This window comes from Salvelinus sp. IW2-2015, linkage group LG8, assembly GCF_002910315.2.
Source record: "Salvelinus sp. IW2-2015 linkage group LG8, ASM291031v2, whole genome shotgun sequence".
Taxonomy (NCBI): domain Eukaryota; kingdom Metazoa; phylum Chordata; class Actinopteri; order Salmoniformes; family Salmonidae; genus Salvelinus; species Salvelinus sp. IW2-2015.
In genome coordinates this window covers 4636902-4649680 of record NC_036848.1, presented here as the reverse complement: position 1 = coordinate 4649680, position 12779 = coordinate 4636902, and the positions used below count along the sequence as shown (strand labels likewise).

Genomic DNA, 12779 nt, shown 5'->3' with positions numbered 1-12779 from the left:
AATGTCAGTCCGCATTTCTAACTTGCGTCACACATATTTCCTCCATTATTCTGTAATGTCTGTAGCAAATCAGGTATTCCGTTCAAAGCCACCCCCCTAAACACAAAAGGCAGTAAGTTACTTTATTAATATTATTATCAAAAGATATAAACAAAGACTGAAATTGATTATCAGTACATAATGTGCCTGTGTGTGTGTAAAAGAAAATAAACAATGTAGCAAAGGGGGTTGTCTGGTTCTCATAATGTTAGTTCTTCACTCTGACCCACCCCTGTGTATTGTGATGCTAGACAGAAGATTTAAGAGGACAAGCTCAACTGCTACTGAGAATCCTCACATTCTTGTGAGGCGGCTATGAAGAGACAGCTGTGGAAAGTCTGTTGAAGTCCTTTTTTCCACTAAAAGACAAAGCAACTGGACCTAAATATCCCCGTTTCAACTGTGATTATTTCAGCATCTCTGCAGGTAAAATGAGAACCTTCAGGTTGTTTTTCATTGGGCTCATCTTCATCATGGACATGTCCCTTTCGGTAAGTGCTCATTAGAAGGAAATATGTCTATGGACTACTCTTTCTCATTTATTTTATTTATTTATTTCACCTTTATTTAACCAGGTAGGCAAGTTGAGAACACGTTCTCATTTACAATTGCGACCTGGCCAAGATAAAGCAAAGCAGTTCGATACTGATGTTTGGTTGATTTTGATATTGGCCATCTGTAGCCTACTGCAAGGGAACCAAGATATTTATGCTACTTATACTACTTACTGCTATACTGTGTGTGTGTATAAACATGTCTGTGTGCATGTGTACATACATACCACACGTACATACACTGAGTGTACAAAACATTAGGAACACCTTCCTAATACTGAATTTTGCCCTCAGAACAGCCTCAATTCGTCATGGACTCTACAAGGTGTCGAAAGTGTTCCACAGGGATGCTGGCCCATGTTGACTCTAATGCTTCCCACAGATGTGTAAAGTTGGCTTGATGTCTTTTGGGTGGTGGACCATTCTTGATACACATGGGAAACTGTGTATTTGACTCAAACCTGTGTGTCTGGCACCTACTACCATACCCTGTTCAAAGGCACTTAAATATTTTGTCTTGCCCATTCACCCTCTGAATGGCACACATACACAATCCATGTCTCACTTCTGTCAAGGCTTAAAAATCCTTCTTTAACCTGCCTCCTCCCCTTCAGCTACACTGATGGAAGTGAATTTAACAAGTGACAACAATAAGGGATGATAGCTTTCACCTGGATTTACCTGGTCAGTCTATGACATGGAAAGAGCAGGTGTTCCTAATGTTTTGTCCACTCAGTGTATATATGTGTGTGTAGTCTTCAGATGAATGCCAGCAGGAGACAGTGCGGCTGCGGGCCCAGCTGAAGACTCTGGAGGTGCAGGTGATGAAGCAGCAGCAACAGCTCATCCAGACTCTCAGCAGCCAGAGGACTGAGCAGCTGGCTTTAGACCAGGACACCTTCCATGACCTGGGAGATCATCAGTATAGAGGTCAATAATCGTTTTTTATCCTTTTATTTCTAGTATGATTGCAGAATTCATAGTTTCAAACCATAACATTTCTGAAGTAAACATCCATAACCTCATCAGTAATCTGTATTCAGACTGTGCCCAGATTTTCAACGCTGGGAACAAAGGCAGTGGGTTCTACACGATCAGACCCATGGCGAGCCCGAGCCTGGTCAGGGTCTACTGTGACATGACTGAAGGGGGCGGATGGACAGTCATCCAGAGACGCTCAGATGGCAGCCAGTCTTTCAACAGGTAAAACACAAATACGACTCAGATGTTATGTAATAATAAGATTACAGTAACATTCTTCTGTATGTGAATGTGTAATGTGTTGTCTTCATATCTAATTTGTATGCAGGCCCTGGAGTGATTATCAGCGGGGGTTTGGTGACCTGCAGTCAGCCAGTGGGGAGTTCTGGTTGGGGAATGATAACTTATATTACCTAACTTCACAAGGTAAATGTGAGATCTTACAATGTCTGCAAAGTCAAGACAAACAGTGAGTGAGTGATAGAGAGATGTGGAATTAGAGTTTTGACTAAAGGCTACCATCACCACTTGGCTTTAGGTGACTACAACCTGAGGATCAACTTAGCTGACTTTGAGGGAGTACAACGCTATGCAGTGTACAAAAACTTCAAAGTTGCAGATGAGAAGGTGTTGTATTCTGTGGTTTTCATTTTTACACCTCTGCTCAACAACTGTCCATATGGAATGATGACGACGTTGTCTTTGAGTGATGTTTCTATCTATCTATCCGAGTCAGTGGGTCATGGGGAAGATCTCAATTGCACACTCCTTGTGTCCTTTCTCCTCTCTCTTTGTCTCCTTCTCAAAACCTATTGGATGAGAAAGCCAGAGGTTACGCCCCTCTGACCTTCTCATCCAATGGGTTTTGAGGAGATGAGGAGAGAGAGGACGTGAGGAGGATGCAATTGAGATCTTCCCATGGTCAAGATCAGGGGTATTAAACTCTTACCTTAAGAGGTCCAGTGCCTGCTGCTTTTCTGTTCTACCTGATAATTAATTGCACACACCCAGGAACAATGAAAACATGCAGTGGAACTGGCTTCATGGTCCAGAGTTGAGTTTGAGGAACAACTCATCAGTTGTTTCCTTTAGGAAAAAGGAAAGGAACAGATCAAAGGTTAAACAAACCAGGAGGAAGACACTCTACCAATATGTCAATTGTATGAAAAACCCCAAATTCTATGATGCAACTCATTCCTCTCTCAGAGTTTTGCTTAGCATCCACTTATTACAGTTGAGGAGTTCGTTTTTTGGGGGATTGCATTGTGCTCACTATATTACCATCATGTTTATCCCCAGGAGTTTTACCAGCTGCAGTTTGGTGAGTTCTCTGGTGACTCTGGTGACTCTCTATCAGGCAGTTACCACCCAGAGGTCCAGTGGTGGGCCAGTCACCAGGGAATGAAGTTCAGCACCTACGACAAAGACAACGACCGCTACGAACGCAACTGTGCCCAGGAGGACAAGGGAGGCTGGTGGTTCAACAGGTTCTTCATCCTCATTCTCTCTGTCAATGGTCTAGGCTACTAAAAGGGCTACTTTGGGAGATGTCACAAGTTCTCTCTCTAATCTAGTCATTCAAAGAATACATCATCTGACATCATGACAAATAAAATACACTTCATGATTCTTTATTTATCCTAATTCTTGCTGTTCTGTTTCGTTTCCACTAGATGTCACTCTGCCAACCTGAATGGCTACTACTACCATGGTGCCTACAGTGCTGTGACAGACAATGGAGTAGTCTGGTACACCTGGCATGGCTGGTGGTACTCCCTCAAGTCTGTAGTCATGAAAATAAGGCCGGCTGCTTTTGAGCCCAATATTGTCTGATCCTGTGGATACAATCCAATGAATGTAGGCTAAAACAGTGTATTATTTAGTCACATAAGCTACAGCATGAAAGAAGCAAAAGTGCTTGAATTCATTCCAGCTCACAATTATGTGCTCTTATCATTCTCAATAAGTGCCTTGCTTGCAAATCTGATTAAAGGATTCCTTAAAATGTTTTATTTGTTGTTTTTCTATCTCACTGTCTATTCAAATTTCCCTAAAAAGAAAAACCTGCAGGGAAGAAGAATGGGCTCTCCACAGTGAAAGCCAGACAGACTATTTCAAACACTTTCTAAATAGAGGAGAGTGCTTAGGCTTGGTGAGTGTTGTGTGCGCAATAATTAGGCATAGGCCTACCATCCTAAAACGAATACTAACTGAAGGCTATCTCACCTCAGGCCCTGACATCCAGGGCTAGCTTAGTAGGCAGTTAGCATACATTGTCGAATGTTGCAGATAGAAATGCCATGAAATTAAGAATAGAGCCAACTTTATTCCTTAATAGATATAGAACCTGTGATATGGTCTGTGCCTTGTTAGCCTATTCTACATTTTAGAGAGACATGTTTGTTCTACAGTATATTTCTATCTGAATATTTCATAACGTTGCATCCTACTGAACGCACCCAAGGTGAGCGCGAACTCAAAGAGTGGCTCGTGCAGCAAGTTACGCGCATATTCGGTCCATCTGGGAAAACCATTCGATTTACCCATATCAACTCAAACATGGTTCATCTTGTATGATTTTTCTACATACACGCAGCAATTAACACAAGCTAACATTTTCGTTAATTTAGTTTGCAGTAGGCTCGACTTTTAAAGATTTATGAAAAAATATGAGTCTAGGAACCTCTTTAGAAAAAGCAACGCTTCAAATACAATTTTCACCCTGAATTGGCAGTTATCAGGCTACAGTAGCTGACTAAACTCCACTCCTTCTCCATGAAGTGGATGACTAAACTCCACTCCCTCACTATGGACTCCCGAGTTGCGCAGCGGTCTAAGGCACTACTTCTCAGTGCTGGAAGCGTCACTACAGACCCTGATTCGATTTCAAGCTGTATCACAACCGGCCATGGCTGGGAGTCCTATAGGGCGATGGCAGCATCGTCCAGGCTTGGCCTTCATTGTAAATAAGATTTTGTTCTTAACTGACTTGCCTAGTTCAATTTTTTTTTTTAAATAGTCAGCTATTATCAGGCTATGTAGACTATTTCAAAGGATTTTTATTTGGCCTAATTTCCATGTTTATTCGTTCTGACAACTCCATCCATCAAGGTCCGAGTGTTTTACAGATTGGAGTGAAGATGCCTTTTTTACGTTTCGAAATGGTGTCCTGGCCTCCTATTGGTCATAATTTTGCAAATCATTTTCCAATGGTGGAGTTTGTTTTGCGTAGCTGGGTGCCCCAGGTGGGTGGAGATTACACGTAAAGGTATACTTCGGGATTTTGGCAATGAAGCCCTTTATCTACTTTCCCAGAGTCAGATGTCTCTGCATCCAGTATAAAGGAAATAAAAAGTAGTTTCGCGAGTCAATGCTAACTAGCATTAGCACAATGATAACGTCTATGGTATGTACTAGCTAGCAGTTACCATAGACTGAAGTCATTGCGCTAGTTAGCAACTTCCTTAAAACTGCACGCAGAGACATAGAAATTGTGTTCACGAGTTCATCTGACACATTGCCAAAATCCTAAAGTATCCCTTTAAGGACCAATGGAATGATCTAAAATGACTAAACTCCGCCCACCCGGGGCACCGGGCCATACTAAACACCCAACCAATCAATCAGTTTTTTTTTATTCCCATTGTGATCGGTCACTAAACCCAGGAGACCATTTTGAAATGTATATATCCCTCCTTGACTTTCTTATTCTGTAAACTAAGAACTTTATCAACTTCCACTTGCAAGCAAGAGTTGCCAAATGTCCTCTTCACTTCAGTTTGCTACTCAAATTCATGCGCCTTGGTTGGAGAACGAGGTAGTGGTAGTGTTCCCTTTGCTAGCCTAGTAAATCGTTTTACCCAATTGAAAGTATACCGGAAGGATGCCATCGGCAGTGCAGCACTAATCGGTTTGACTAGATGGAATACAGCTACCGGCGTAAGTGACTTTTTCGTAGCAGGTTAGGTGAGTTTAGGCAGCAGGTTTATGCAGCAGGTTAGGAGAATTAGGTTAAGGTTGGCTAAAATACTCTCCAAACCTGCTACGAAAAGCCTAAGGAGTTTTGACCTCATGAGAGGAATTAATGACTAGAAATACACCCAGGGTCTATTCAGGCTGTTTTCTCTGTAATGCTCTCATTCCACTTGGCTTGGCTGTTTGGTGTTGCTCATAAGCTGCTCTTGAGAAACCTGAGCTGATGTTCAGTTCATTAGTTCACTATTAAAACACCCTGTTTCTCTTGGATCCACATTAAGTACTTTGTTGAGATTTTCCATTTTGGGGAATTGGAGGAAATGATTGGAAATGGATCTTCAGTATGCTCACACCCTCATCTATATGGGAAAACTCACTTTAACATGTCTTGCTCGCTCATAACTATTGTTGCATTTTATAATCAAATGTGAAATGCCTACCAATCTAGTATGCATGGCATCTTAGTCTGTGTGTAAATTCTCTTTGAGTATTGCCTCTTTGCGCTGACCAGTGCAAGCAAACAGCTTATCAGAGAAGGTTTCTTTATTTACATTGCCATGCAATACCTCAAAGGCTTTTGTGCACAGTAAGCCATATTATTTTTGTAACTGGCTCTAACTAGACACAATGGTGTGTCTTTGTCCTCTGTTATCCATAGACCATGACAAGGACTCTGGTTGGCCGTCCCTCTGCCATGGCATGTAGAATGGAATCCCAAAGGTTGACCTGGTGCCCTGTTGTCCCCTGCCTGTGGCCCAGCTTGAGCAATGGGCTTTGGTGCGCTGTCCCAAATTGCACCCTATTTCCATATATGTAGTGAATATGGTGCCATTTTGAACACAACCAGGGTGTCTACTCATAGCCTCGTCTCTGTGTGATGCTGGCCTGGCAGCCCCAGTCACACATGGAGGGCCAGGGCAGAGTAGCAGAGCGTGCTGGGTGCCTGGGGGATTAGGATGCAGAGCATGCTGGGTTCTGGGTGCCAGTGGGATTAGGATGCGGCGCCACAGAGCAGGCTGGGTGCTGAGTGCCTGGGGGATTAGGATGCAGAGCAGGCTGGGTTCCTGGGGGATTAGGATGTAGCGCAGCAGAGCAGGCTGGGTGCCTGGGGCATTAGGATGCAGAGCAGGCTGGGTGCCTGGGGCATTAGGATGCAGAGCAGGCTGGGTGCCTGGGGCATTAGGATGGCAGAGCAGGCTGGGTGCTGGGGCATTAGGATGCAGAGCAGGCTGGGTGCCTGGGGCATTAGGATGCAGAGCAGGCTGGGTGCCTGGGGCATTAGGATGCAGAGCAGGCTGGGTACATGTAATTTCCCTTCAAATCCACGAAGGAAGTGAACAAGTGCACGCTTCGGGAGAAAGGAAATATGATTGGGATGCCACCACTGTGATGGCATTGTTTGACCTCTGCTTCAGTTCATAGTGTGTAGAACAGGTGTAAACCTTCACTGACTAGATTTACTTGATTAACTCCAGTAAGGTGCCACTTGTCTCATTTCCACCTGCCATGGTCAGAATTCATCGTCATTGGCATTTGAACAGTTTTTCTGTAATCACATCCCTGATTTACAGGAAATCTATCTTATGCCACAGTCTTGTAGCATCCGACACTGCATGCATGGGGCACAATGAAGCACATTCACTGGTTAGCCTAGCTAGTTATGTTTCAAGAAGACAAAGCTTGTGTGTTCCATCTTCAGTTCTATCTGCTCACAAGGGTTGGTCACACTGAGAGCTGAAGATAATGGGGCATTAATTTTGGAATAATTATTTTAGATTTTTTCTTCCCAGAGCAATTTTCCAGGAAGTATCAGATGTATATCAGATGTTTTTAGAGGTCCTATGACTGAGTCGGTGGGATAGTGTTTCATACCCTGCTATTTCAGATTGTAACAATGATCTGCTAAATTACATTTCAGCCAGGCTCTCCTAAGTGTGTGGCAGACTGTGCTCAGCTCATCCAGACCTAATCACTGTTCACGTTGGAGTAGTCTGGGAGGGAGCTGGACTGGTGCTGTGTTGGAACCCAGCCTCACAGGGCTCACAGCTACAAACTTAGAAGCTCAGGTACACACTCCTCTCAACGTCTCCAGGCTGATGTTGGGAACTAATTACATGGAAAATTGTTACATAATAGAACTTTACAACAAAAACACTAAACTGTCCCCTGGGACATTATTGTATGTGACTACAGGTAATCATATTTTGTAATCCCTTTCGGAAATGGTTTGGACTGGAGCTCTTCCAGTGCTGGTGGCTCGGGTTGCGTGTCGTTGTTTGCCGAGATTATGGTTCCTCAGGCCACGTGTAAGGACCTTTATGGATTACGCAGAAATAGCGCTGGTCAGTAGGGTTCAGGCCTAGGCCCTATGTTGTAATGGCAGGCATAGTCAACTGTAGGGCTCTTAACCCAGCAGGTCATGCACTCTGAGATGACATGGCCAGTGTTTACTAGACCTAGGGGTATGATGAAGGTCCAGGGGAACAGTCCACTATCACTCTAGGCCTGGACTGACATCCCTGCATATTTGTGCTGTTTTGCTCAAACTAACATATGTTAGTTCAATGTACGGTAATAGTTTGTGAGTATTTGTATGTAGGAATGGTCTGGCTTTGTCCGTAACCTAGGCCTCTCTCATCCCACTCCCACACCCCTTTTCATTTCTCCCCCATTTACCAAAAAGCTGTCTGATCCATTCTCGCATGAAAGAGACACTTTGGCTGCTTAGCTACAGTGAATGCTGATTCGGACTGCCGGGCCTTGGCCACCCCCGGTAATGGGCCCGAGCCGGGGGTGGCCAAGGGGTAATATAACAAGTTGCTCTCCCTTTCTCTATACTCTCTCTCTTGCTCCCCCCCCCCCCCCCCCCCCCCCCCCCTTGTAAACTTAGTAGTGGCGCACCACATGAGCTGAACCTTGAGTTGCCTTCTGCTGCATGCACTGGCACGTTGTACTGTCTGCGTACTGTCCAGGGGCCTGACTGACAGAGGCTGCTACTGTTGGACTAAGTCACATTCCTACAGGGAGGAGGGGGATAAAACCAGACTATTCTGCTTGCTGCGCAGAGAAGAAGTCCCTCTCTTTCGCTGTGTGTTACTGATGCACGGCTGAGTTTGAGCGCCGGGAGGGGGTGTGTACTGTTTGTGTAAAGGGAGCTGTCATCCCAGCAGTGTTAATGCTAGTGCTAGCCACAGGAGGCGTACACAAGGCTACTGGTTGGTTTTAGTGCTGTGGGAAGCACTAATGGGATTGTCTCAGAGGGACCTGGGTAAGCTGAGAGATCTGTGGCTTGATACGGATACACAACAACACCAACTGACTGGTAAGGCAGCTTTTTCTCATCAATGATTTTGTTAATGAATGCGTCTCAGAGGAGTATACTGTATTTGTCAGTGGATTGCATATCAATGGATGATCATGATGTGCTCCATCTTGTATAGTATTAAATCATTTCAGTTCCTCTAAGTTGTTTTGTTTTAGTGGACAGCTACAAATGCAAGTTTTAGTTTTTGTCATTAAGTGTTGCTGTCGTGCATAGTGTTTCTTTCCTATATGTGGCTTTGTGCCATATTTCACCCAGGTCTGGTGGTTGTATTATTCAATAAACATAGTGGAGCCATAGTTAATATCAGGTTGGTCTGCTGTTGTACTTTACATAAAACACTAGCACTAAGACCAAGCCAAAGTTTCCCACTCTTTAAATCCCTGGAGTGAATGATTACCGGTACAAAAGCAATCTCCCAAATGAGAACGCTTGCCAAGGTCCAATGTACATATTTTTATATCCCTCCTGCATTAGATCAGGGAGTCTTGCTGTACGTCTTTAAGTGGCTGGTGTTGGCTTGAGAAGTCTGGGAATGACTAAGCACTCTATTCTGCCTGTTCCCTAGGAAACCTTTCATTCCGTCACAGAGAGGTCTGTTGTTGCTCAGCCTTAATAACAAACATTGCATTCAGTTCTGGACTATTGAACCCTATCAATGAAAATGCTTTGATTAATAAAATAATTTCCTGTGACAAAATTTGAGAAATGACAGTTAAATCTACATTATATTGTGCATGACAGAGCAAGCCACAGGTGCAGATAACTGTCAGTAACTAAAGTGGGTGGTGATAAATGAATCCGATATATCAAACCGTGTTTGATATATTGACACAATATGAGCTGAACATACAACCTAAGCATTTCAGAGGAATGCCTGTGACTTTACAATGCCACTGTATTGTAATTGTATTCCTTCCTTGTTCAGATCTGTCTCAATCAGGAGACAAGACTCTCTCCTTCTTTAGTTAGGAAAATTACAATACTTATTCTCAATTGGAATTTGACATCAAGGTTTTTTTCCCCACTTTGCAATTCCTGCAATTGTGTGCCAGTAACTTTTGAAGCACAACGTATGATTACATTTAATTATGGTTTGTTTCTTGGCGAAATCTAAATATTTAGCCAGTATTACTGATAATGAATATCTTGGTGGTTATAGGGTTTTTTGTGAGAAGGTCCTGAACGCCACACAAGCCACTATGCCACCATTACCTATATGTCCCAAATGGCACCCTAGTCCCTATATAGTGCACTACTTTTGACCAGAGTCCTATGGGCCGTTGTAAAAAAGTAGTGCACTATAAAGGGAATAGGTTGCCATTTGGGATGTAGACAGTCTTCCTTGGTAGAAAGGTGGCTGTGTGATTACAATGATCAGCATGTTAGTCATGGCTTCTCCATGACAGAAACCACTGATGTAATTATAGTCAAGCCTTATGATTTAGTTACAGAAAGGAAGCATCCCAGCCTCCAGATATAACTCTGGAGCTATCTGACAGCTACGCCAGGTGTCTATTATCTCCCTGCCCCTCTACGCCAGGTGTCTATTATCCCCCTGCCCCTCTACGCCAGGTGTCTATTATCCCCCCTGCCCCTCTACGCCAGGTGTCTATTATCCCCCTGCTCCCTCTACGCAGGGTCTATTATCCCCTGCCCTCGCCAGGTCTATTATCCCCCTGCCCCTCTACCAGGTGTCTATCTATCCCCCCTGCCCCTCTACGCCAGGTATGTTATTCCCCCTGCCCCTCTACGCCAGGTGTCTATTATCCCCTCTGCCCCTCTACGCCAGGTGTCTATTATCCCTCTGCCCCTCTACGCCAGGTGTCTATTACCCCCCTGCCCCTCTAGCCAGGTGTCTATTATCCCCTGCCCTCCTACCGCATGGTTCTATTATCCCTCTGCCCCTCTACGCCAGGTGTCTATTATCCCCCCTGCCCCTCTACGCCAGGTGTCTATTACCCCCTGCCCTCTACGCCAGTGTCTATTATCCCCTGCCCTCCACGCATGTGTCTATTATCCTCGCCCTCTACGCCAGGTGTCTATTATCCCCTGCCCCTCTATGCCAGGTGTCTATTATCCCCTGCCCCTTACGCCAGGTGTCTATTATCCCCCGCCCCTCTACGCCAGGTGTCTATTATCCCCTGCCACTCTACTCCGGGGTCTATTACCCTCCTCTTTACTGCAGGTGTCTATTACCCTCCTCTACTCCAGGTGTCTATTACCCTCCTCTACTCCATGGTCTATTGCCCTCCTCTACTCCAGGTGTCTATTGCCCTCCTCTATTGCACAGGTGTCTATTGCCCTCCTCTATACTCAGGTGTCTATTGCCCTCCTCTACTCCAGTGTGTCTATTGCCCTCCTCTACTCCAGGTGTCTATTGCCCTCCTCTACTCCAGGTGTCTATTGCCCTCCTCTACTCCAGGTGTCTATTGCCCTCCTCTACTCCAGGTGTCTATTCTCCCCCCACCCCTCCACTCCAAGTGTCTATTATCCATTCCCCTCTACTCCGGGTGTCTATTATTCCCCCCCAATCTACTCTGAGGGCCTTTGACAACCGAGGAACACCAGATGCTGTACATTTACTGGTGCCACAGAGAATTTTAATTAATTATACCAGAAGTTTTTTCTCCCCTTTTCTGGATGTTCCTCCTGGGAAAGTAGCTTGGCCTTGCTTCCCCTTCCTCCTCCCTCCATCCCTTCCCTCTCTTATTGAACTTGACAGGAGTGCCACAGCACAACTTTTCTTCCAACAATCCAGATTTATGTTGAAATCCCCTATCCCCAAGGATATCACTGTGATTGTGGAATGTGTCCCAAATCGTACCCTATTCCCTTAATAGTGCATTACTTTTGAACAGGGCACGTACAGTAGGGTTCTGGTCAAAAGCAGTCCATTATGTAGGGAATAGGCTGCCATTTGGGACACACCCTTTGATTGTAAATGGAACCGACTGTGAACTACTGCACAAAGCAGACCTTTTTACTACTTGTAAATGTCCAAAGTCTTTTATTTATTGACCTTGGGTCAGGAACTTTACAGTGTTGGTGAATTGATATGTTTCTGGGCGGGCAGTACCACTACGAAGGGGCTAGGACTGGAGGCTTACCAGTCCAGTGACCTAAAACAAACACAAGAGGCCTGTTTAGGTTGATGTTTAGTGGTCATGGTGTCAAACCCATCTGAGCTGGTTTCCCAACATCAACCCCAGCATGGGTCCACATTAGGGTTGTGACTGCTCATGCATCATTCCCCGCTGGCCACCCGGCTCTCACGCCTCAGGGCATCGGGGGGTTGTTATAACCCTAATTTACCCATGCTGGGGTCTATTAGTTATTTTGGTCAAAGGGTAATGTTATACTATGGTAATAAAATGTTGTGTCACTGCCATGATGTCCAGTGTCAGCGTTACCGGCAACGCTTCAGACAGTTGATGTCCAGTGTCAGCGTTACCGGCAACGCTTCAGACAGTTGATGTCCAGTGGTCAGCGTTACCGGCAACGCTTCAGACAGTTGATGTCCAGTGTCAGCGTTACCGGCAACGCTTCAGACAGTTGATGTCCAGTGTAGCGTTTACCAGGCAACGCTTCAGACAGTTGATGTCCAGTGTCAGCGTTACCGGCAATGCTTCAGACAGTTGATGTCCAGTGTCAGCGTTACCGGCAACGCTTCAGACAGTTGGGCTATACGCTTACATTTTTTATGACTGTTTCTGAAGTCATTAACAATTCAGTCGAGTATCAGAGTACAGAACTGTACAGTATTACTTCTAATGCAATACACTGGATTTGACTGTACAGTATTACCTCTCCAGCAATACACTGGATTGGCTAGGAAACATGGGGACCAACAGCCAGTGGTTGAATAATGCCAGTTTCCCCTAATGAGAATGAGTTTATTTCCCGCT

General features: G+C 44.8%; 2 protein-coding genes across 4 annotated transcripts in view; both read left to right on the top strand.

The window, feature by feature from the left end:
* Positions 1-317: 317 nt before the first annotated feature.
* fgl1 (fibrinogen-like 1) lies at positions 318-3583 on the top strand. Its single transcript, XM_023992201.2, has 7 exons — positions 318-530; positions 1349-1523; positions 1637-1796; positions 1903-2000; positions 2113-2201; positions 2874-3061; positions 3248-3583. Exons 1-7 carry the CDS (start codon positions 471-473, stop codon positions 3405-3407), a joined length of 930 nt encoding a protein of 309 aa, XP_023847969.1. The 5' UTR covers positions 318-470; the 3' UTR covers positions 3408-3583.
* A 1637-nt stretch (positions 3584-5220) lies between these two features.
* The window catches only part of mtus1a (microtubule associated tumor suppressor 1a), a 55199-nt gene continuing 47640 nt past the window's right edge, over positions 5221-12779 (top strand). Inside the window, exon 1 of one of the 3 annotated variants that reach the window (XM_023992196.2) lies at positions 5221-5256. The gene's annotated coding sequence lies outside the window, so the exon portion shown is untranslated. Of the gene's footprint in view, positions 5514-8673; positions 8872-12779 lie in introns of those variants that run through there. The other 2 variants (XM_023992194.2, XM_023992195.2) reach the window with 2 other exon arrangements.

Coding starts and splice junctions, on each gene's coding strand:
- fgl1 (XM_023992201.2), top strand. CDS start 471: ATGAGAACCTTCAGGTTGTTTTTCATTGGGCTCATCTTCATCATGGAC. Junction 531..1,348: donor TCATGGACATGTCCCTTTCG/GTAAGTGCTCAT, acceptor ATGTGTGTGTAG/TCTTCAGATGAATGCCAGCA. Junction 2,202..2,873: donor TCAAAGTTGCAGATGAGAAG/GTGTTGTATTCT, acceptor GTTTATCCCCAG/GAGTTTTACCAGCTGCAGTT.